The sequence below is a fragment of the Chanos chanos genome, chromosome 6 (assembly GCF_902362185.1).
Source record: "Chanos chanos chromosome 6, fChaCha1.1, whole genome shotgun sequence".
NCBI lineage: Eukaryota > Metazoa > Chordata > Actinopteri > Gonorynchiformes > Chanidae > Chanos > Chanos chanos.
In genome coordinates this window covers 44,662,398-44,687,547 of record NC_044500.1, presented here as the reverse complement: position 1 = coordinate 44,687,547, position 25,150 = coordinate 44,662,398, and the positions used below count along the sequence as shown (strand labels likewise).

Sequence of the window (25,150 nt, the reverse complement as noted above, 5' to 3'; positions counted from 1 at the left end):
CTGTATTCTAGTATCCACGGAGACCAACAATAGACTTTCTGTGAGCAATGGTCGAAGTCGGTCCAGGTTAAAGGAGTGGGCAGATGTGGACCCTTCCAGAAAATTCCACATGTGACGCCTGACTCATGAAGGAAGAAAAAAAAAAACACTTCCGTGGACCTGAGCTGAGCGATGGACTCACTTTGACATTTTAATCATATCATATTCTATCACGTTTCATACAGTTTAAACCAGTTACAACCTCGCACAGCCTTGTTCTTGAGATGAAAATACTTGATGTTAGTGAACTCTGGTGAATATTAGACACATATATCATTTAATGTACACAGACGTGGACTTTGTATGATATTTCACTTTCTTCATGTTTCTGACAAGAGACCCCTTCAGTTTTCATTTAAAAAACAAGGACACTGTTTTTCTTTTTTTAGCGCGTAAAACCGTTGAAATGATATTCTTAACTTACATGTTCATCAATTCATAGAGTACTGTTTTCCCCTTTGTTAGACTGATGTGGAGAATATGGAGAGAATTCATTCCCAATGAAAGCCTTTTGTTTGTAATTACCTAAAGCACTGTTTCTCTTTCTGTTTGATACTCCAATACCTCTATGTTTCAATGCGACCTGGTGTCCAGATATTTACAAATATGACTTTTGATGCACATGAGGGCCTGCTGTCTATGATGTCTGGGCTGGACTGACGCCGTCACACTGAAATCAGTTGTGGGGAAGACCTGTCCCTCTTGTGTTAATGAGATGGCGTCTTATGTCAGAATAATGAAAATGATGCAGATTTTTTTTATGTCTTAATGACAGCTCTTTTCACCATTATTTAATATTTATTTTGTTGATACTGTTTTTTTTTTTTTTTTTAATTTATTGTCTGTGTCTGAGTATGTGTTTACATGTTTGTTGTATCTTATTGTTTTAGACTGAATAAAGCTTTTAGTTTTTATCCTGAACTGTTCATTCCTTTTTTTTTTTTTTATCCTGCCCACACACTCAGACACACACACACACACACACACTGTTACACTGATTACAATTACTGCTAAAAATCCAAAAATCTGCAACGCTGTGTGAACACACATCCACAGCGGGCACTCAGGATTTCATGATAAAAAGCATTTAAAATGAATAATTAAACAACAACACCACTACGCAAGAATGAAAAATGACGTAAGCTATTGCATAAACATTTGAATAACTAAAGCTGATAGTTTGTGTTAGGAAAAAGTGATCTGAAAAGTGATTTCTCTCGTTCTCTCAGGTTGATCTGCTCTTCTGACAGAAAGAAAGCTTGTGTAATGATTCAGAAATGAAACCCCATTTCAGAAGTTCATGCTAAACTAATGGCTTCATCCTGACCCTAACAGCAGTGATTTGAAGTTAACTCATGACAAGTAGACCTGTCAGCTAGTGGAAAGTCACATCAACTCAGAGATTATAGAAAGGTAATTGATCATGATGCTTGACACAACAAACGAAAACCGACAGGGATGTGGAGACATCGAGTAGGTGTTTTCTCAGACTAAGAAGCGTTTGTCTAAAGCAGGGGTGGGCAAATCCGGTCCTGGAGGGCCATGGTCCTGCTGTTTTTCTTGTCAACCAACTAAATATAGTCTCTGATTGGCTGAAGAGCATGCACACCTGTTTTCAAAGTGAAAATCAACAGGTAGCTAAGAGGTGAAAACAAAAGCCGGCAGGACACCGGCCCTCCAGGACTGGAATTGCCCCACCCCTGGTCTAAAGGCTATAGACACGCGAAGTGAGTATAGGTGGGATTTTTAGCTCTCTAAAAGTACACGACGTAACTTATTACATCCAGGCGAGGGCAGTGTAAGCTAGCTGGTCTCGAGAAAGGAAATCGACGACGAAAATTTACGTCACATCAAAGATGGCGACACAGTGATATGTCCATGCTTCATTATTGACAAAAAAGGATTTCATTATTTTGCTGTTTAAACCCTACTGACAAGAAGATAAAATGTCCAGACTGATCGTCAAAAATCTCCCAAATGGGGTGAGTATTTTACAGAGAGGAGGAAAAACGCTGACATGTCTTAGGTTCCTCGCTGTGCCATAAAAATTGAAATACAGTATGAACTACACACTCTGCTTTTCTGAAGTTTGTAAATGTTCTGTCTCATTACACACGTTATCTGTATTCATTCCAATAACTTTTGTTGTTGCCCTCTACATACTCGACGACATTGTACTTTAAATGAAAGCCATGAGCTGTCGTAATATTGGGGGATACAGCACACTGGAGTGTTGAGCACGCAGTACGGTTTACCCCTCGATGCATCCTTGCAACGGTCTGTAATTTACATATTTGATCATATTTATGGCCTTGTTTTTTTCTGCTTGTAGATGAAGGAAGAGCGGTTCCGAAAAATGTTCGCTGACTTCGGAACGCTGACTGACTGCGGACTGAAGTTCACTAAGGACGGAAAGTTTCGTAAGTTCGGCTTCGTGGGTTTCAAGTCTGAGGAGGATGCAGAGAGAGCTCTGAAACACTTCAATAAGAGCTTCGTGGACACGTCTAGAGTGACGGTGAGAGCTTGCTTTACATTTTTTTAATCTGATATTCTAGTCATTGGCTGTGGCTGTTTTGTTTATGGCGTAAACAGCTAATACGTCCATGTCATAAAAAGCATTCTTTTAAACGCTTAGTGTATGGAAATAATCATATACATACCTGATGCATCTAAGTCTTTTGTAATTTTTAAGATATGTCTTTTATAGGACTAGAAAGTAGAGATGTGAACTCCAGTACACACTTCAATATAACCAGTCTTACAGCATAACTCCTTTTTAACTCCTGGTTTGAAGTACCTCATCTCAGAGACAAAATGATTTAACTAGCATTTCAGTCAAATTTATCACTAAAAGCGGTGTCAAGTTTTTTTTTGCATCATCTGTTCTATGTTTCTAAGTATGTTTATTATTTCTCAGGTTGAATATTGCAAAGCTTTTGGTGATCTTTCTAAACCCAGACCGTGGAGTAAACACACTCGCCAACCTGCTAACGACAAAACGACAGAGCACAAGACAGAGGCAGATGAAGCAGACAAGAAAGACCCTCAGGTACAAATGACAATCTGTCTTACACCAGCCATAGTTCATTCTTTCCTCTTCTTTCACCTTCTTGCTTTTTCCAAGGCTAAAAATTACAGTTTGGCAGATTACCCTCATAACCATACTAATTCGGTCCAGTACTAATCTGATTTAAGAATAGTGCTTAAACGTCAGCTTAATGCTTGACTGCAAATAATTGTTCTGTTTATTTTTTATCTGTAGGAAAAGAAGAAAAAGGCACTCAAATCTGTTCTGGGAGAGGTACGTTGATCAACTCTTGTAAAAGAAAGAGAAAAAAAAAGACTTAAATTTGAGTAGGTCTGCAAGTATTATTAAGGCTTTAATAAGGATCCTAAAACTTGTCTGTTTTATAGCTGGAGAAAGACCAAAGCTTCCAGGAGTTCCTGGCCGTGCACCAGAACCGTACTCTAGTACCTACATGGGCCAATGACTCTCTGGACAAATCAGCAGTACCCGCGGGCAAGGACAAGAGCAAGAAGCCAGAGAAGAGAGCAGTCACGGATGACTACCTAAACTTCGACTCTGATGAGTCAGAGGAACCGAGTGACAACGAGGAAGAGGATGACGCTCCAGAGGAGGAAGAAGTGGAGGAAAAAGAAGAAAAAGACACAGAGCAGGGTAGGAAAATCTGTCCTGTAAAAGTTTTGTTAACGGTTTTCTCCTCTGAATCTTCACTGAGTGAAATGAACTGTCAGGACGACGCAGCTTTTCAGTCCCAAGGCGGTAAACCCCTATATTTCAGACAAAGAGATGACAGTTTAATTTAGAGATAGTATCAAAACACAAAACACCCCGACATTCTCCGTATGACAGTAAGAACCTTCAGAGAAATCCATCTCTTTGTTTACACTGTTTTCCATATCTCGCTCTTTTTTTTTTTTTATATGAATCATTTAACGTGCTGTAAATAATGATTCTTACCTTATGGAAGGTAACAAAAGCAAATGTGCTTTATTTAGCATTGATACCATTCGGTTCAGGATGAGTCTTAATAAAGTCGATTTGAATTCTTTATGCGAATTGTGTTCTAGATACTAATAAAGAGGCCCTGAGGGCGGGACTGTCAGACATGGACTACCTCCGCTCCAAAGTGGTCAACCAATCAGATGCCCTGGCTGGAAGTGAGGATGAGGAGGAGTCTGACGATGATGAGGATGGAGATGATGATGAGGACGAAGAGGAGGATGAAGATGCACCAGTGCCGCATAATGACAGCGCTTATGAGAGTGGGGACAGGGACCCGACGCAGAAAAGCCACAAAATACAGGATAAGGTCTGCGACTGTCAATTGGGAGTTCTTCTAAGTGTGTGTGTGTGTTTGTTTGTTTGTTTGTTTGTTTGTTTGTTTGTTCTAAACAGTGTAACAGGGCCCTTAAAAGGAAAATAATTCTCTGGGATTTGTTGTCAGTTACTGATAAGAGCTTTTTTAGTTTGATCACCTCTCAGGGCAGTTGTTTGCTCTGCACCGTATGTTTTCTTGCGTGATCTGTTTGCTTTGCCCAGTGTTACGGCTGTCCCACCGAACATCTCTTCTCTGATTGGCTGTAAGAGAGAGTTCTGGGTAGTTTTGAGCATTAGCTTTCAGAAAGATGCTGTTTTTTTTTTAAACTCAGGGGCTTCTGGGATGCTTTCTCACGCGTTCTCATTGGTTGGCAGGTTGAGCCCGCGACAGAGTACACGGTCAAACTACGAGGGGCGCCCTACAACGTCACGGAGGTGAGAGACAGTCAGCTGACTCTTTGCCCTATGACGTACCATCTCACAGGCTTGCCTTACGTAAAAGACAACAAAGCCTTTTATGCCTGCTTACAATGTGGATCCAAAGTTTTACCTTAAAATACACTGCCTGGTCAAAAAGAACAGTCGCGCACTCTAATATTTTGCTGGACCGTCTTTAGCTGTGGTTACGACGCGCGTTTGCCGTGGCATTGGTTTGACAACCTCATGCAATGTCACCACGTTTATTTCCGCCCAGAGTCGCAGTAATTTTTAGCCAAGATCTTGTTGACAACGGGAGAGTCGAACCACCCCGTAAAAAGTCTTCCACCGCACATCCCGAGGACTTTCAATGTGGTTAAGGTCAGGACCGACAAATTCGTGTGTGGAAATGATTCCGCTTGCTCTCTGAACCACTCTTTCACAGTTTGAGCCTGATGAATCTTGACATTGTCGTCCTGGAATATGCCCATGCCATCAGGGAAGCAAAAATCCACTGAGGGGATTACCTGGTCATTTGGTAGACTCAGGTACTCAGCTGACTTCATTTTATTGCAACATGACGTTGTTGAGCCAAGACCTGACCAGCTGAAGTAACCCCAGATCATAACACTGCCTCCAGAGGCTCCAAATCCAAACGGCGACTTTTTCTTTGGCCAGGCAGTGTTCATGAAATGCTTCTTTTAAATTGATTAACTGTTGCCTCGGAGGTGTATGGGAAAATGTTAAAGTGTGCGACGTACCCCTAAGTCATTGCTATAAGACATGATTGAAGCACAGTTGGGTCATTTTGACATATTTGGGATATTACAGCAAAGAGTACGTGAGTTCATGGCCCCTCTGAAACCAGTGGCCATTCGATTTGGCAAGACGGCGAACGGCCTGAGATCCGGTAAGAACTGGAGACTCGTTCTCTCTGTGTTTTCCCCCTTTTATTCTTCTGTCTGCTGTAGGAGGAGAGTGGGCGGCTATGGACTCTGCTGGTGTTCATGTTCTTGGAACATTTTTTATTCTTTTTGAATGTTCTAGACTTCTCTCTTTTCTTTTGATCAGTGGTGTATGGACTTATAATCGCTTACCTGAACGCTCCAAACACAGAGGTAATTCTGTGAGAAGCTTCCGGAACGATCAGGTTTAGGTTCAGGTTACTTTGGTTGTACCCCGGGGGTAGATTTGGTTTGCAGTAGACGAGTCATCATCCCTCTTGACACGTGTTTTACAGACAACACAGACAATTTACAAACATACTAAAAGTGCTCAGGTTCCAATCTTTCCTAAACCAGTAAAACTAAAAACAAAAACAATCAAGTAAATAAAATACAATAGTAAAATGATAAAATAAGTAAAATAGGTAAAATAAATAAAAAGATATATCATCTATGCAATGTTGCTACGACTTTTTCATCTGAGTAACGGCTGCTGGAACAAAGCTATTTTTATACCGCTTTGTTCTGCACTTTGGGATGATGAAACTTCGTCCAGAAGGAAGGAGCTGAAATTCAGTGTGCAGCGAGTAGGAGTTGTCATTTAAAATCGAGTCAGTTATCCGCTGTAACTGTCTGGTGTACGGGGACGCTGGGCTAAGCTGTGACTCAGCCTACTGGACCATTTAACAATTTGATTCAGAGAGTTTCTGTTCTTTAAAGATAGGTAAAGATAGGTTTGGTGTCCAAACCATGACACCCAAGAAAAAGATCCAGTCGATTCAACGAAAGCACAATAAAATAAGATCATCACGCTTTTTGTCAGTGTGGAAATAGGACAGTTTCCTCAAACCAAACGCCGACGCCCCTTTTCGCACACAGCTTCACAATTTGCTTCAAAGTTCAGTTTTGAGTCAATAATTGTCCCCCAGGTATTTGTAGGATTGCACACACTCCACTGTCTGACCCTTTATGGATGTGGCTTCATGTGTGCGGGCTTCTAAAATCAGTTATCATGTCTTCAGTCTTAGATATGTTTCATTGAAGATAGGACTACTCACACCACTTGACAAAGTCGTCGATGACCGGGCCGTGGCTGGTCTCATTGTCCTGAAGCCGACCAGCAATAATCGAGTCATCCGTGCTTATGATCTTATTTAAAGAAGTTACTTTGACTCCATTATGGGCTTCATGCTAAACATTGACCTTTGCCCATTGGTTGAGTAACAGAAGGAAACAATATATCCAATGAACATCTCTGATTGGGTCATTTACCTGATACTGATTGCTGATTGGCTGCGTCCAGGTTACGTGTATGTGGACCTGAACTCTGAAGAGGAAATAAAGAAAGCACTGAAGATGAACAAAGACTACATGGGTGAGTGGACTCCTTAAGGCCAGGACTATATATAACAGCTATATTTCAGCTAATGGCTTTTCTTACATTTGGAGGGATGCACAAAAAGTTGTCGCGATAATTGGATTCCTTATTAAGACCGTACAACTATAAAATGCTCCACTAACTGATGCATTAAAAACAAATACGCGACGAGTCTGCGTTTTGATGTGTAAAACAGAGCTGTAAAGTACTGCAAGCTTTTTTCTGGAGTGTCATTTAGATCAATCTGGAGCTTGCACTTCACAGGAGTGGACAGGCAGAAAGACGCTCCATTAGTGGGAGAATTTGATGAAAAACCCTCGGGGTCTATGGATGTCCTCTCTGTCTGTTTTTACCTTTGCTGCACCTGGAGAAGAACAGCTATTCAATAGTGACTCTTAGAGCTGGCCTGGAACAGACAGCAAGGACAGAGACACTCTGTCTTTCTCTAAAATGTGTTTTTTTTTTTTTTTCATTTCATGTCAGTACAAACCCCTTGTGATACCTTTGTTCTCTTTTTGGAACATTAAATTACTTTCCAGTGTAAAGGCAGTGTTTTTGTCTGTAAGCTCTGCTTAAACATGCAGTCTAGTTTGGGTGGATATAGAGCCAAAGAGAGTCCACTACCAGTCACTTACGTGACTCTGCGTGTGTGTGTGTGTGTGTGTGTGTGTGTGTTTCTCCACAGGAGAGCGCTACATTGAAGTGTTTCAGGTGAATAATTTCACGGACCGGGACAGGTCAGGGATGAAGAACAGGAACGAGGGGAGAAACTTCGTGCGGGAGCTGAGAGAGGACGAGGAAGAGGAGGATGTGGCGGAATCGGGAAGACTCTTCGTCAGAAACCTGCCGTACACCTGCACTGAGGAAGAGCTTAACGAGCTGTTCTCTAAACACGGTGCGTGTTTTCAGGTTGCATGTTACACACACACACACACACACACACACACACACACACACATATACATGTATATCAATCAGAATAAGGATGCTGATCTAGAATCAGTTTCAACCTGTCAAAATCCCAGTATTTACAATTGTATGGATCAAATGCAGCTGTTCCTAGATCAGCACTCTTACTCTGAAGTGTTTGATACATATCGGCTGGAATAAGAAACTCTATTGACTCCTTGTGTTTTGTCTGTGTTCTCTACAGGTTCTGTATCTGACGTGAACTTTCCTATAGACAGTTTGACTAAGAAACCCAAAGGTTTTGCCTTTGTGACGTACATGATTCCAGAGAACGCCGTACAGGCTCTGGCCCGACTGGACGGCCACATCTTCCAGGTACCGGACCACGCCTTTCCAATTCTCCCTGTGCCTCCGAACCTCTTTGTTTTTTTTGTTTTTTTGTTTTTTTTAACGTTATTTTGACTGGTCTCGTTTTTTTGTATTTTTTTCCTCTGTCGGCACACCAAAGGATTTGTTATCAGTTATATGACAGCCACTTTGTATTGCGTCTTTTATAACGTCGTGCTTATACAATGAACGTGTCGGTCAGTGCAATTGAATTTTTAATAACAAGCGAATATTATTAGACTCTATTGCTTTGTAACATAAAGGAAAACCGCTGAAGAAGGATGCTGTAAATGACTTGGGTGGAATGTAATTACAGGTGGAATGTCAGTAACTACACAGTAATGACAGTGTTAATGAGTCATATAAACGAGTCACAGAGTCACTGGGGTAGTTCATATTGTCGCTGGTCGGAGATTCAGCGTGGTGTGAACTCTTCCGTAGGGTCGTATGCTCCACATCCTGCCCTCCAGGCTGAGGAAGGAGAAAGCGGAGCAGGGAGGCGGTGCTCCAGGCAGCTCCTCGTTTAAGAGACAAAAAGACGCCAAGGAGAAGGCGAGCAGCGGCAGGTGAGCTGCTCCGTCACACTGTTTTATATTTGCAAGCTGGCAACCAGCAATGAGGATTTCTCACTTAGTCAAGACTGTCCAATGGGAGGACAGATGAGCAGCACCTCAGCAGCTCTCCCTCCCGAGTTTTGGTTCCTTCCTAGTTGTCTTTCTCGGCCTAAGGGAGTTTTCCGTTGCCACTGTCGCCCGGGGCTCGTTCGCCGGGGGTGGGGGGGGGGAGGTGGGTTATCAGGCCTGGCATCCTGTTAACGCTGCTTTGGGACCATGCCCGTTGTGAAAAGCACCGTACGAATAAAATAACAACATGGGCAGAGCTGTGCTCTGTTTGAAAACGATTAAAATATGTCCTTATAAAACATGCCCTTGTGATTATTAAATACATCCCTGAGTATATCTTTACAAGTTTAGCCCCTGCAGGTTTGAGATATGAATGCAAGCCGTTGAGTAAAACATAAACTACCGACTGATGCCGTTGGTGGAATCCATAAAGAATCGTGTCCTAAAACATATCCTTGAACACTGAAAAGTTTGACGCTTCTGTGTAAGAGCATGTGCTAAATGTCCTGTTCTGACCGTGTAAAATATATATACAAAAGCAAACGTCTCTCCTAAAGCAATAGCAGCACCATAGTAACGTCCTGCTTTAATGTTGCCATAACAACATATTTTCAGCTCCCATAACTGGAACACGCTGTTTCTCGGGACGAGTGCGGTCGCTGACGCCATCGCGGAGAAATACAACACTACAAAGAGTCAAGTCCTAGACCATGTGAGTCCCAGTGTCAAATCTGATAATGTGGGAATAGATTAGTCTGCTTTCCTTCTTAAGAGGTCGGAATACTCCAGTGTCATGTAACATTAAATGGTTTAATGTGACATGGTTTGTCCTTTAATGGTATTAGAAAGTTTTGAGGTTTTTTTGGTCTTTGGTAAGCAAATGTTTATGTATATTACTATACTGCTAGATCTTTGAGATGAAAATCCTTGTTTCCTCCCTGCATAATCCATTTTTAATGTGTCATATTTTATATAGGTTTTTTTGTGATAATTTGATTGCTCTATAAATTTGCTTATCAAATTCTGATATAGTCCAATGTCAGTGCGGTTCTATTTTCTTTGACTTAAGAACTTGACACAAATGTCTTTGTAAGGTTTTCAGATAACTGTCACATCTGCTCTGTTCACAGTACAGATGAAGTGAGTGAGTGTGTGTGTGTGTGTGTGTGTGTGTGTGTGTGTGTGTGTACATGCATCTCTTCGAGTCAGAACTGTCTTTGAATGTGTGTCTATGTGTTTTAGTGTGTTTCCCTGCAGAGAGAGCTGACTTTGTGTGTGTATATGCCATGTTCTCTGAAGGCTGACTCTGTGTGTGCTTGTATAGTGTACCTTCTCCAGCTAGAGTTGACTCTGTACTTGTGTGTGTGTGTATATATATATCTACACGCGCGCGCGCGTGTGTGTGTGTGTGTGTGCGTGTGCGTGCGCGCGCGTCTGTATGTCTCCTTCTGTCAGAACTTGCTCTGGGTGTGTCTGTTTCTGTTTTGTGTATTTGTGTAAGTGAGAGCTGACCCCCTGTGTGTATGTGTACATATGTATGTGTACGTGCGCTCCTGCAGTCAGAGCTGACTCTCTGTGTGTATGTGTGTGTGGTTGTGCAGGAGTCGACAGGCAGTTTAGCCGTGCGGATGGCCCTCGGTGAAACTCAGATCGTCCAGGAGACCAGACAGTTTCTGCTGGACAACGGGGTTTCTCTGGACTCCTTCAGCCAGGTACAGGACGCCGTCAGCTTTTCCCATGTGTTTTAGCCTCTCCCAATCCTTTATGCCCCCTGTGGCTTTGAACAGTGTGTGTTTTTCTCGTTTTCAGTAATGAAAGGTTTTGTTTGTCTCTCAGATTGAAACCATGTCAGTATGACAGTTTTACCAATTTGTTTGTGATGAAGAGTCATTGAAAAGCTGTCTACAGTACACAGACATGTTTTGGCATCCAGTATTATCCGTTTTTTTCTTCTTCTCTTTTGAAAATTTCAGTTAAGTATAAGCTGTCCATAAAAGATAAGCTGAAAAGCATACCATTATGTTCAAATGTAATAAATGTGTGTGCATGTGTGTGTGTGTTACACCATCAGGCCATGGGTCCGCGCAGTACCTCAGTAATCCTGGTAAAGAACCTTCCGGCCGGGGTCCAGGCATCAGAGCTGGAGGCGGTCTTCTCTCCTTTCGGCTCACTGGGACGTGTGCTGCTGCCCCCTGCTGGTCTCACGGCCATAGTGGAGTTCCTGGAGCCCACAGAGGCCAAACGGGCTTTCCTCAGATTGGCCTATACCAAGGTCCGTGTTTAACCTGTGTGTGTGTGTGTGTGTGTGTGTGAGTGACTTTTTTTTTTCCCCCTTGAGGATTCCTCCTTTTAATGAAAGGGTTTCAGTCAATTAGAACATCCACAATAGCATGCTAATCAGGTTTTGCCTTTTGAAGTTCTCTCCACTCTGGGAGATGCAGAACAAATTTGGAGGGTGTTTTAGTTCTGTTTGGATTCAGGCTGGTTGTTAGCAGGATGCTGCGTGTAGCGTGACCTTCTTTTGATCTCTTTCTCCCCTCTCTCTCCCTTCAACGCCCACCCCTCTCTCCCTGTCTGTCTGTCTCTCTCTCTTCCCCTCCTCTCCCTCTCTCTGTAGTTTCAGCATGTTCCTCTGTATTTGGAGTGGGCTCCAGTCGGTGTCTTTACAACTCCTGCCCCGAGCAAGACTAAGAAGCACACAGCAGGTAGTCCAGTAATTATCCTTCACTTCTCTCTCTCTCTCATCTCTCCTTCTTTCTCTTATTCGGTCAATTCATCATTCTGCTTAGCTTAAGTCTGATTAATTTAAGGTTCCATCGGTTGTCTCATCAGTTCGACAGACGCTTGCATCATCCTTTACCTGTTCTCTCATTTCCTCCTTTTAATTCTCTCCTCTCTCCCTCTCTATCTCTCGCTCTCTCCTCCTGTCGCACAAATCTCTCATCTGTCTCTCACTCTTATCCCATCATCCCTCATTCCGCAGAGGCCAATTCTGTGAGTCAGGATGGAGCACCTGCCCAGAAGGACACAGATAAAACAGCAGGACAGGATCAAGAGGAGGAAGATGACGAGGAAGAGGAGGAGGATGATGATGAGAGCTTGCCGGGGGCTACGCTCTTCATCAAGAACCTCAACTTCAGCACCACAGAGGAGACCCTCCGACAGGTAGAGTTTGACTCTGAGTCAGTGTGAGCCATTAGTTCTCAGTCCATCTATAGACTGTTCTAGAAACTTACTCTCTCTCTCTCTCTCTCTCTCTCTCTCTCTTTAAACAGACTTTCTCTAAATGTGGAGAGGTAAAGAGCTGTACCATCTCTAAGAAAAGAGACAAGTCAGGTGTGTTCTATAAGTTGGTCTTGACTTCTACAGCATGTCAGAGACCTGTTTTCTTCACAGCTGTACACAAAAACGCTGAGGAGAAAATTCATCCTTAACAACATTTTGTCTCATGTCAGGTAAGATGCTGTCCATGGGTTACGGCTTTGTGGAGTACAAGAAACCAGAATCGGCTCAGAAAGCTATCAGACAACTTCAGGTAAAACGCTCTTCAATATCTGATGTTTAAATAAGTGTGTTTTGACAGTTTTATTACACTTTATACAACCTTTCTGTTCAGTTTATATGTTGAGACAGACTGTCAAACCGTTGGGTAATGGTGTCACTTCTATGTATGAGATGACGTGTAAACTTTGCACTGTCTGAAAACAGATGTTTTGCAAGAGTTGTTTTTTTTTTTTATTTCTCTCTCACGACTTTGTGTCATTACGCCTGCTTTTCACTGTCTGTCTCTCAGCCTCTCTCACGATTATTCTTCCTTTTTTTTCCTCTCTCATGTCATTTCTTTTGTTTGGTTTTTTTTTCTCCCCCTACAGCATTGTAAAGTAGACGATCATCAGCTGGAATTGAAGATTTCGGAAAGAGCCACCAAGTAAGCGACATCAGCTCGGTCTCACTGATCCAGGATCAGTTTCACTTCCCTCCCTCTCTCTCTTATACCGCAGTCCTTCCAGTTTCTTCTGTCTCAAACCTGTGTCACTCTCCTCGCGGCTTACAGATCAAACGTCGTCACTTCTCGGAAAAAGCAGAAAGCCAGGAAACAGACGACCTCTAAGATCCTGGTGCGAAACATTCCCTTCCAGGCTACGGTGAAGGAGCTCCGAGAACTGTTTTGGTAAGACGGCGATGCCTGGCTGTAAACCGAGAGTAAGAACAGCTTGTTTAGGAGCTAGCCGTGGTTTAATGTGGTTTGTTTACCTCAAGCGTTCCTGCGTCTTTTCACAGCACATTCGGCGAGCTGAAAACCGTGCGTTTGCCTAAAAAGGCCGCGGGCACTGGGTCTCACAGAGGTTTCGGCTTTGTCGACTTCCTTACTAAACAGGATGCCAAGGTGAGACGTCTCTCTCTCTCTCTCTCTCTCCCTCCCTCCCTCTCCCTCTCTCTCTTTTCTTTCATGCTCTCTCTTTTTAGGCCTGTCTTTTGTTAGTTTGTTCTTTTTGTTCTACGAATTATGAACTGTTATTATTTTAAGAATTTATTATTTTCCAATACCCAAATCTCTCTCTCTCTCTCTCTCCCTCTCTCTGTCTCTTTCTCTCTCTCTCTCTCTCTCTCTCTCTCAGAAAGCGTTTGCGGCCTTGTGTCACAGCACTCATCTGTACGGAAGGAGGTTGGTTCTGGAGTGGGCAGATGCTGAGGAGAACGTGGACTCTCTGCGCAGAAAGACAGCGCAGCATTTCCACGGTAACGCCCTCTGTCCCACATTGATCTGAGCGTGCTCAGTCACTCAGGCCGCACCGAGGACGTGCCGTCACCTCTGACGACGTCCGTTCTGACTGTCAGCCTCAGCAAAGTCTTTTAGATGCCAGTCAGATTCGCCCCTGCGCAAGGAGAATGTGTTTTCAATATTAATAGTGTTGTTTTTTTGTTTTTTTTTACACATTTCTTTTATTCTTTCTTTCTGTTTTTATAATAAAAAGGATCTTCTCATTGCGTCCTCTGTTGGTCTGTGTCTTCCCACCTCCACTCCCTGTCTCTCTGTCTCCCCCTCTCTGTCTCTCTCTCTGTCTCTCTCTCTCTCTGTCTCCCTCTCCCTGTCTCTCTGTTTCCCTGTCTCTGTATCCCTCTCCCTGTCTCTCTGTTTCCCTGTCTCTGTCTGTCTCTCCCTGTTCCTCTGTTTCCCTGTTCCTGTCTGTCTCTCCCTGTTCCTCTGTTTCCCTGTCCCTGTCTGTCTCGCTCTGTCTTTGTCTCACTTTCAGATGCTCCAAAGAAGCGTAAGCAGTCGGAGGTGTTGGAGAGCATTCTAGAACAGATGGAGGTTGGGGAGGAAGAACAGGACTGACCAACGTATTCATTACCGCCCCCAAAACAGAACAACAGTATGAAGGTAAATCATTTAATATAATCATATTTGTCATTACGACGACTTTGACCCCAATATGTTTTAGATGCTGGTACAATACCTCCAGGCCTTCCCCTTTTAGTGATGAAATTGCCCCCAATTAGCCTTCCTCTGTACAGTCATTTATCTTTCCGTTATTGTTCGCAATTGCTAACAGCACTCACTCTCTGCACAGACCAATCCCAGCTGAGGGTAACTGAAGGAGAGGTTTCTGATTGGGTTGGCTGGCTGTCACTCAAAACGCCTACTGACTGTTCAGCACCAGGAAGGGGATGCTCTCCGTTCATTAAAAACAACAACAACAACAACAACAACATCAAAAAAGCCCTCGTGACTTTGAATAAGTTTGTGTGTGAGGGGAAATGTAAGGCTGAGAATGTGTACCATTTGCATAAAAACAAAAGACTAAGGTACAAAAGAGACTTTTTAACAGAGCTTAAGTCAGGCACTTTATGGATGCCCCCGTGTCTCTGGTACCCGTCAGATTCTCCACTTGGTATGGGCCTAGAATTTTACCTAAATTATTCACCTCTGTGATGCGTTTTTTTTTGGCTAGAAAATATTTAACAGCAAAACGCTTTGTCAATTCATAGAACCATCCTCTCATTATACGTTGTGTAAGAAAAAGTCTGTTCATATATAAAAGAAAGTTTGTTTTCCTGTTTTATAGATCCTCTGTCTGTAATTTTCTAAATGATTGTATTATGTTTGATTTTCTAATGGATTATGTGTTCTAAATACACACATTTGAGATGTTCACCTCAAAGATGTTTCCTTTCATCATCATGGTTTCCCTTCATTATTTTGGTTTCCCCGGAGAAAACCGATATTGATCCAGTACAGTATTCCACAAAGCCGGATTGATCCAGTACAGTATTCAACAAAGCCGGATTTTTTTTTTTTTTTTTTTTAAGTGAGATAACAAAAGTCAGCACTGTCCGGTTCGGAACGATCATTAGCTCTGTTCTCATTGGGCAGTTTGGACTCATGGTGTAAGTTAACTGGCAGACTCAGCTGTATGGAGAAGAGCCCTGAGAACACTGTACTGTAACCGTAATACTTTTTTTACACCACCTCATTGGATGAGCTCATAAGACACACCCCCTCCTTTTTTTTCCCTCTTTACCATGATTAAAGAAAGGTACGATGAGTAAAACATGTATTATTTTACCAATACAGGGTTTATTTCAAGACTTTTGATAATCTATTTTTTTTAAGAGCAAGGTACATAATATACTCACATAATTAAGAAAATAAAATGGACAAAAGAAAAAAAAAGGGGGGGGGGGTCCGTGGCACTTCTGGTTGGTGAGTTAGTCATCGATGTCAAGGGCCGGACAGAACAGAGCCGGATTCGTTCAGTTTTATAAGTTTATAAACTTTATTTGTCGATCCAGTAAAAACAAACAACATCTAAAAAAAAAAAAAAGAAAAGAAAAGAAAAAGAAAAAAAAGAAAGAAAAAAAACCCCAGGAGAATCTATGGTGCTACTGTTAGACCTCTAATGACACAGAACGGTCTGGAGAAAAGCACCTAGAGGAGAGAGAGTGAGAGAGAGAGAGAGAGAGAGAGAGAGACACAGAGAGAGCACGCAGACTGGGAGAGATTGGATTCTTGCTTATACACAATACAGCAACCTCGCGAGAAAAAAGTGCTCAAGTTCTCCTGTTGCTTTATAAGCCTCTCAGTTTTAGACAGACAATCCCAAGAGAGAAGAGAAGAGAAGAGAGAACATTCACATGCACTGCCACATTTAGCTACAATATGAAATTGTCCTGTTCGCTTTTTTTTTTTTGTTTTGTTTTGTTTTCTTTTGTCTCCGTTTCCGTTTTGTTTTTCATCATCAGATACAAACCAAAAGCAGCTCTTAAAGAAACGTGTTTCTAACCCCCACACCCTTTTAAATATAAATGATCTGAAATATATAAAACAGTATATTACACATTTTGATTTCAGAGACTTTCTCAGTAATCTACAGATCCTCTTTTAAGAGAACGACACACACTCTGCACTTGGACTATTGTACAAGCTACATAGAGTACCATAGCAGTCTGGGATCCACAGCATCAGAAGACTAGTGAAAAAAAATAATGACAAGTTTGAAGCAGCAGCAGCAGCGGACGATAGAATTTTTTTCTTTCCTCTACACATGTTCAGTGAGCCTCAGATCATTTCGAGCCCTGCGCATACACCATATTACCCTTAAAACTAATAACCAGCAAAACGCTGCTTCCAATATGACAGAGAAACACGATTTATTAGGGATGACTGCCTCCAATTTTTGACCCGCTAGCTTAAACCAAACCCCATCGGTGACATCTCACGTTACCTTCTCACCAAACACAAGCAACAGTTGGTTCTAGAATGTTCACGTATGCTCGAATACAGATTTGACAAGTTAAGGCTTTTGTTAGGACCTGAGGAGTTTAAACACGCCATGAGGCACACACAAGGTGAAAAAAAAACAGCTCTAGACACGACGCTAAGTGAAAAAGAGACAGACGGACGGACGGACAGATGGAAGAGCGAAGACGACGGAAAAGTCTAGATTACGGAGTCAGCAGGAGCCTGGCGTGAGATGGAGTGACGACGTGGCTGTTGTACGGAGAGAGTAAAAGATGAATACCTTCACCATTTCGACATCTTTCTTTTTTTTGTCCCCTTTTTTATGTCCTGTTGATCTCTTTTTCGTTGTTCTCCTTTTCTTTCTTTTTTTTTTAAACTGCCCTTATGTTTGAGACAGAACTAAATAAAATTCAGTGCAACATTTCACATAAAGTAAACATTTAGGAGAGTTTTACGACTTAACCCAAAGGCCTGCGACCTGGGCGTTAGAAGATGGGCCGTGCCCCCATTTCGTCGTCTCGGTTCGATATCAACAATAATTCATTCCAAACACAACTTGCTTTTGGAACAATGAAAGGATAAAAAAAATGCGTTTTCTGACGTTTCATAAATGACATGCATCTTCTATAGTACTTTCCTATACAACCTAGCCTTTATTTAGACTGCAAAGACCGTCGGACAGACTGCATCCAAAGAAATCTCAATAAAAAGCCAGTCAGGTCATATAAAATATGCATATAAGACATGTTGTTTTTCTTTTCCCTCTCCCTCTCTCTCTCTTCTTCATCTTTTTTTTTTTTTTTTTGTTTCAGTAGAAGTTGCTTTGGTAACAACAAATTCAAGCCGTTTACCAACCACTCTCGCTTTTGCTGGAATGACAGTCACAGTCAAGGTTAAGTACTCCTCTAAGGGGATGTTTTTGTTTTTTCTTTTTGTTTTTTTTTTGAATGGAGGTTGTGCTGATCCTTACAGTCTCTTGTTTGAAAAATCTCCTTCTTCTTCAGAGGAGGAGGAGGTGTGGTCTGCACTCTGCCCACGCAGTTCATAAAGATGTCCGTGCTGTAAAGGACAATGCTATCGTGCTAAGAGCTGACAAAGTGGAAACCTTGGAAGCGGAGCCAATCGCATTAGGACCTGAGGAAAAAAAAAACAAAAAACAGAAGGTTAGCTGAATGAAACTGAGTGAACTTATTTACTGTGAGTAAACGACGTGCTGGAAGTGATGCGTGAGCACTCAAATTAAAAACTAACAATCAAACCCCTGAGCACTGAGGAAAAAAAAAGAAAAAAGGAACGATCTTTAGATTGGATTGTCATCCTCCACCAAGCAAACAAACACTCAAATTCCATGTATGCGATTACTCTTCATCTTTGTTGATTTAAATACATCCCCTTTTGCGCAGACATTGCCAGGGCTCAGATGATTTCCATTCTTATTAACTCGACGCCTGTGTCATAAATCACGGCAGCTGTATCAAACGTAGGGGAATAGTATTTCATTCATAATACAGGAGGAGAGAGGACAAATATGTTAAAGTCATTTGACAACCATCCTAAAATATATTATCCTTCATAAGCATCACCTAATCTGATACAGATTGATTTTCAGCTTCGGAAAACACGTAAGGCGAGAGTTCTGTGTAATTTATAGCTTCCGGAACACATTTTGTTTTCCGTGAAAAATAGCAGGAGGTGCGTCTTATTCCCAAAACTATTTGAAGTGAGAAGATCTTTAAAAAAAAAAAAAAAAAAAAGACCTGATATTCTAGGGATGGTGATCTGTCGGCTGCTCCTGCCTTCTCCTCCTTCACCGAACGGTTTGATCTCAATGATGTACTCCTCATCCATGGGGAGGGACAGCTCCACCGAGGTGGTGTTAGTCTCCATCACGCTGGGACGACTGTTTTTGTTGCGCTGGTAAAGCACCTGAAGAATGACGCAACAGGTCAGAGTTCTAATGCAGAACAATTCTGGTTAGAATTTTGGGTTTAGAACATTCTAGAAAACATGCCTCCCAAAACCAAAAGGTCAGTCTCTCTCACCTTATATCCCATGACCTCCGACTCATTTTCCAGGGCTTTCACCTGCTCCCAGTTCAGGATGATCTTGGAGTTGGACGTGTTCCACATTACTTTGGCTGGAGGCTGACTTGGAGCTGAAGACCAGAGAAGACATTTTTCATTGCGCCGTGTTTGACACCGTATTAATGCATCATCTTTTTGACCCATTTTTTTTTTTTTTTTTTTTACAGTAGTTATCATACGGATATTCATTTGGACATGTAAGATGGGGGAAGGTCGAATCCAAGTGGAGACTCCAAGTGTCTGGCACGATTTGACGCAATTTCTGATCTGTATCAAAACTTAAAGGTCAATCTATAGAGGGATATTTGAAAACTGCCAAGTTACAAATTTTCTTTGGTGGCAAATGGCCTCTGATTTTGTCGACACAGACATTTTCAGCACAAACTTTGGAAAAATCCAACAGGTGTAGCAAGTGCAACAATGCAATGCTGGAGGGCTAATGGACCCTTCCACGGGAAATGCTCTAACACCGGGGGTGCTGGTGTTAAATAATCTCAGATAATATAAACTGTCTGGTTACATACCCAACAAAAGGCCCTACCAGACGGGACACGTGAACCGTTATCGCAACTCACGTGGTTTCTTGGTGGTGACGTTGACGACGGCGCTGGGCGGCCCGGTGCCGGCCGTGTTGTACGCTCTAACCGTGATGTAGTACGTGCTGCTTCCTCTCAGGCCCTGGATCACGGCGGACGTCCGATTTCCCACTGTCCTCAGCACGCTGGCCACGTCCTCCTTCTCCTTCTTCTCCCAGTATCTCACCTGAAACACGTCCAGAGTTACAATACTTCTTCTCCCAGTATCTCACCTGAAACACGTCCAGAGTGATAATACGGAAAATTCCCCTCGTGTTCTGTCCGGAACTGAGAACCTTTAAATAGCTTTGAACTTCTAACGTAAATAAAAACAAAACAAAAAAACAAGCAGGCGAGCAAACAAACAAACAAACAATAAACAAAAAAACAACAACAACAACAAAATACGCAGCGAAACGAAAGGTTTTATTCTGGTCACCGGCTCAGTGGCATATCTGCATTTGAGGTTATCGGCTTTTCAGAGGTATAAAAGGATTCAGGTTCTCATTACTGAGTCTCTGAAACGACACTGTGTTTTTAAATGACACTTTGATAGCCAGACCATGCCCGCTAACGTTTCCCAGCTGTCAAGCTGGTGGCTAAAAGCCTTTTCTGCTCTGGCCACACGACTGTCCAAACCAGAGAGACAGAGAGTGATGACAGCAAGAGTCTAAACTCGCCCCCTTCCTCACCGTGGAGAGGTTGCCTCAGGACAGATAAGCATTGAAAATGTGTGGTTCGTCCACTGTGTGTGATTTCAGAGTAGACCACAACAATGGATAAAGTGCAACCTCTGATTCCAACATCCATTTTTCAATAATCTGCAGAATTAAAACAACAATCAGCAAACTCAATGGCCCATTTTGGCTCTGGCCGGCTGTTTAGACAGAAGATTCGATATGTCATTCTTTTGCCAAACTGCGTAGCCAACAATTGCTGCTTCATTAGTGCGATCAATGTGTTAAAAAAAAAAAAAAAACCCTTGCAACATAGAAAAGCTGGGGAAGACTGAGGAGAAGGACTAGATGATTGTACACACAACACACATTATAGGACAGCCTGAGCTGCCCGCCATGCACGACTCACTGACAGTCGTCAATACTAGAACAACGCACCGCTTTATAAGACTCAATTACCCACTCAACGTAGCACAAGAACACTAATAGTCGCTCGCACAAGATGCAAACATGGAATTGTTTTTTTTCTCTACAACAGTCACACAGCGTGTGTGTGTGTGTGTGTGTGTGTGTGTGTGTGTGTGGGGGGGGGGGGTTGGGTCAGGGGAAGACCGTGCATCCGTCTCTAACCTCGTAGCCGAGAACTCGTTTCTTATTGCTGTTCCACGGAAGGGCTTTCCATGACACCTCCACGTCGGACGCCGACAAACTCTTGGCTCGAACTCTGGTGGGAGCTCGCCCAGGCTCTGACGACAACAGTACAGTCAAAAAACATTCACTGATGATGAAGATGATGATGATGTTTATTATTATGATTATATTGTTTTATTAGTAGTGGTAGTAATGATAGCAGTAGTTTTAGTTGTGTCGTAATACTGTGAGCTGAGGGATGTCTCGGTGGTTGTCCTACTGTGAAAAGACTCTAGCAGCCATAAATATTCATGGGCATTCACTCAATTAGAAATGAGTTTTACTGTTTATTTTTTACATGCTGGGTTTACTTATAAACATTTTCAAAAACTTCTTCCCATTAGCTGTGAGCTCAGATTGGAACATGTTTTTGTTTTTGTTTTTGTTTTTTTTTAACTGACCTTCCTCAGCTGAGTAAATGATGACAAGCGGTCCAAACGGACCCTCCCCTCTGTTGTTGTAAACTCCCACTTTGACTTGGAACGGGGAGAAGGGTTGAATACTCTCATTTTTAAACACGTATCTAGACGCTTCCGCTGAGGGGACCGCTGCTTGCATCCAACCCGTGGTGCCGTAGGGCCGAAAGGCCACCACGTACCCGAAGCCTCCCCCGTTCTGGAGCTCCTCAGGTACAGGCTGCAACACACACACACAGATCACCCAGTGAACAAACACACAAAAACACACATGCACGCACGCACGCACGCACACACACATCAATAACATATCGCCTTCAGCGAGATGCTGTCTTACAGCTATTGTTGAGAAAAAAAAAACAAAAAAAACAGTGTGATAGTCCATCATTTATTTCAGCTATTTATGGGGTGTAACTTACGCTCTGTAAAGGAGCAATCCCCAAAGACAAAGTGTCAAAGACATGTCAGCCTTCTCGTTTATAAGAGCTGAGAAGCACACACACACACACACCCACACCCACACCACGTACTGGAGCTTTTTGACACCTAATGGCTTTCTGACACGTCTGACATTACGGTTGGCCGTGATATGTGTGATGCAGAGAAAGAGGGGACCTGCCACCTCAACCCTCCAAAATCCCAGTCTCTCATAAACGAATTTAGCCCTTTGCTTTTCGTTGTAAGAACCGGAAAGGGATATTTCTTTCTTCTTTACAAGATGAACATGTTGATGGAGCTACACAGTTATTAATATGAATTCTATAATGTGGGTCTATGGTTTATCAGAAAGATGTTCTGTTAATTATATGTGACGTGGAGCAACAGATTATTGTGTGTGATAATCTGTTTTGTTTTTATTTAATCTTAGAAACGATTCACATTAAAGCGACGATACAGCAGTTTCACGTTCAAATTGACACGTAGGAGCTCTGAGTAAGAGTGGGAGGCAGGAGTTTTCAAGATGAATTTTAAATTCGGTCTTATTAAAAACGCCTTTTTTTTTTTTTTTTGTTCAAAGACACTTGAGAAGTCTATAATTAAAGTCTCAAAGTTGATTTATTCCTTGTGAGACAGTTCTACACCAACAGTGCCTCTCTTCTCTGTCACTTTTCAAAAACGGAACAATGCAGTTTGCCTAAGAAAAAAAAAAAAACTCCACAATCTTTAAAACATTTCCCTTAACTTTGAAGGAACCTTTCCTACATAATTATCTTATTAAAACCTCAAAGGCATTTTTCCACTCTCCCTTGGGCAAAAGCGCAAGTTATTGGTTGTCTGTTCTTAAAAACTGAAAATGCCACGTGTTGCATAAAACAACACAAAAGCCTAAATCACGCGAGGGTAATAACGCTCGGCCTTTTTCCACTCAGAGGAGAGCACGAGGAGCAGCTGTGGAGGTCAGACTCACCTCCCATGTGATGACTAATTCCGAACGACTGCCACCTCCTCCGCTGACGTTCGCCGGCGTGACCTTCGGAACTGTCGGGGAGGGGAAGGGGAAGGGGGGGGGGGGGGATAAGATATTCTTAATCTCCGGCCGGAGTCTATCACGTTTTACCTGTGCACCTCCTTGGCTTTGAATTAATACCCACATCAATAGATCACGGTGACACGCCTGACAGGAGGAGAGACTCTGTGAGTGATAAGTTACAGCTAGCCTGAGCATTAGTGCTCATTAGAAATGGACTGAATAAGATACGGAGCTGGACTGGAACCAAGCCCCCGCAGTTCAACTGAAAAACAGCAGGCACAAGGCTGCTGCCAAGGGGGATGATTCATGTAACATATGATTTTGAATCTTAGATAATATTGTGCAACGGGGGGGGAAAACAGGTACACCTGCACCATTCTGGTTCAGAATTGAGAACGACCAAAATAAAAATAAAGAAATAAATACATACACTGGCGTATTATTATTTCAATGACAGTTTTAATTAGGCCTGTGAGTTAAGGGTAAGGCGAACTTGACTGAGCCGGTAAAGAGCGCTCACGTGTCTCTTTTGTCCTTGCTTGCTTGGATGGTTTGCTGGGTTCTCCTGTCCCCACGGCGTTGCTGGCCAGCACTCGAAACTCGTACTCCACCCACGGGCTCAGGTCTATTACTGTAGCAGAGAGACGACTGCCCTCCACCACCTCAGGCACTGGGCAACACACGCACGCGCACACACGCACACACGCACACACACACACACATTTAATAAGGGCAACATCCCCCCTGCATGCTCACATACACACACCACTATGTGACCCCCGCCCGCCCCCCCCCCCTCCCCCCTTCCCAGAAGCTTGGTTTAACATCAGAAAGCCACCCTGTTCTGGAATGGCTGTAGGCAGCCCCTACAGGTGGGGTGGGGGTTGGAGGGTTAGGGTAGTTGGATTTATCCTTCCAGAGAATACACAGTGTAATAACACAACAGATCCAAATAAATACAACACACACACCAACTGTCTCAGGGGGAATCAATTCATTTGACCAGAGTTTATGACAGGAATAGTGCTATCCTGACCCAGAGGGAAAAACGTGATATTGGACAGTGTATGTCGTGTGTTCTGTGTGTGTGTGTACATGTGTGTGTATTCCTTTTTCACATGACGTTTGTGACATATCAGCTAGTGCTAAAATTACTGACATCAGAAAACGGGTCATGAAAAGTTGAGCAGTTGTTACGCTTCAGGTGGGGTCACCATGCCAACCTCTGAATAAACCAGACACATTACACACACACACACACACACACACACCATGTCAAAAAGAACAAAAAAGCAGTGCAAGGCCCTGGGAGAGAGACTCTAAATACACACAATAATTCAAACCCAATCGTCCTCTAGTCACCGGTCACTGAATTTGGCAGGTAGAAAAAAAAAAGAAAAAAAAAAAAAAAGAAAAAAACCCCCAAAAAACTCCTCAACATAAATCTCAGTAGAATATATATCAGCACTTAGTAATATGAAGCAGAAAATAGTCACATCTCAGCATTGGGGATCTGTAGCAGAGTGGTTAAGAGCCCTACCTGTAGTGACAGCCTGCCAGCCCAGGGAAAAGGGTGTTCTTGCCTGGATAGTGTATGTGGTAATTGGACTGTGATTATCTGGCCCAGGCCTCCAGTGAAGAGAGGCTGTAGTATCAGTGATGTCCTCCACACGGATGCCGGTGGGTGGACCAGGGGGACCTAAAACAGGAAGCAGTCATGCAAACCAGAGTTTCAAAAAAAAAAAAAAAAAAGAGCCCAAGCTCTCGTCTCCTTGTCAACCGTTGCCCAAAGCAAATGAATACAGCTGTGTGTGAGCAAGCTTTTCTCCCTCTGTGTTTTCGGAGAGCTAATCTCGTTAATTAGATTACAGACAATTTTTTTTTCTCCATCAGGATAAATATGGATAAAAAAAATCTTTTTTTTTTCAGATGCAAAAATGTTTACAGTGCGTGTCGTGTATTAGGGTTTGTTTCTGAGCTGAATGTACTCCGTTATCTCAATATTAGTGGAATGGATTTTAATGGGCTTAAAACGATGACAAAAGTACTGTTGATACCATGCGATCTGAATGGTGTGGATTTTGTGACACACACACACACACACACACACTTTCCACCAAAGGGAATAGAATATTTTAATCTGTTACTTTGGGCAAAAAACACCCAATATGTATATATATATATATATTTTTTTTACTTTGTGTACAGGAACCATGTCAAAACAATGGCAACACAGCCAAAAAAGGGACTCATATTTCGAAGTAAGTCAACGAGAGTCAAAAGGTTTTTGCATGTTTTATATTAATGTCTGTACTAATGACTAAAACGTTTCTGCCGAAAAAAAAAAAAAAAAAAAAACACATGTGGGGACTGACCTTTTTTTTCGTATGAGATTTTACGAAGGAACACGAGACATCTAACAGCTTTTTGCAAAAGGTCAAAGGGCTGATGCTT

The 25,150-nt window shown here is 42.5% G+C and overlaps 2 protein-coding genes across 3 annotated transcripts in view; one reads left to right on the top strand and one right to left on the bottom strand.

Moving 5' to 3' along the window:
• Positions 1-1,921: 1,921 nt before the first annotated feature.
• rbm19 (RNA binding motif protein 19) lies at positions 1,922-14,715 on the top strand. 2 transcript variants are annotated; one of them, XM_030776650.1, is made up of 25 exons: positions 1,922-2,021; positions 2,372-2,554; positions 2,957-3,088; positions 3,302-3,340; positions 3,454-3,718; positions 4,132-4,373; positions 4,757-4,816; positions 5,630-5,708; positions 7,046-7,117; positions 7,806-8,015; positions 8,274-8,404; positions 8,858-8,982; positions 9,655-9,751; positions 10,641-10,751; positions 11,111-11,311; positions 11,657-11,744; positions 12,023-12,204; positions 12,315-12,375; positions 12,495-12,574; positions 12,912-12,967; positions 13,094-13,210; positions 13,321-13,426; positions 13,659-13,779; positions 14,295-14,422; positions 14,613-14,715. In XM_030776650.1, exons 1-24 carry the CDS (start codon positions 1,986-1,988, stop codon positions 14,375-14,377), a joined length of 2,877 nt encoding a protein of 958 aa, XP_030632510.1. In that variant the 5' UTR covers positions 1,922-1,985; the 3' UTR covers positions 14,378-14,422; positions 14,613-14,715. The 2 variants fall into 2 exon arrangements, with proteins under 2 accessions (XP_030632510.1, XP_030632509.1); XM_030776649.1 differs by having other exon boundaries at positions 11,657-11,758; positions 11,995-12,204.
• Positions 14,716-17,825: 3,110 nt separating this feature from the next.
• cntn4 (contactin 4) overlaps positions 17,826-25,150 on the bottom strand; it is an 86,071-nt gene continuing 78,746 nt past the window's right edge. The window contains exons 14-22 of the mRNA XM_030778396.1: positions 24,237-24,395; positions 23,217-23,366; positions 22,634-22,704; positions 21,211-21,445; positions 20,750-20,865; positions 19,443-19,629; positions 18,826-18,938; positions 18,541-18,709; positions 17,826-17,917 (exon numbers count right to left, since the gene is read on the bottom strand). Coding sequence (XP_030634256.1) covers positions 17,826-17,917; positions 18,541-18,709; positions 18,826-18,938; positions 19,443-19,629; positions 20,750-20,865; positions 21,211-21,445; positions 22,634-22,704; positions 23,217-23,366; positions 24,237-24,395 — 1,292 coding nt within the window. The remainder of the gene's footprint in view (positions 17,918-18,540; positions 18,710-18,825; positions 18,939-19,442; positions 19,630-20,749; positions 20,866-21,210; positions 21,446-22,633; positions 22,705-23,216; positions 23,367-24,236; positions 24,396-25,150) is intronic.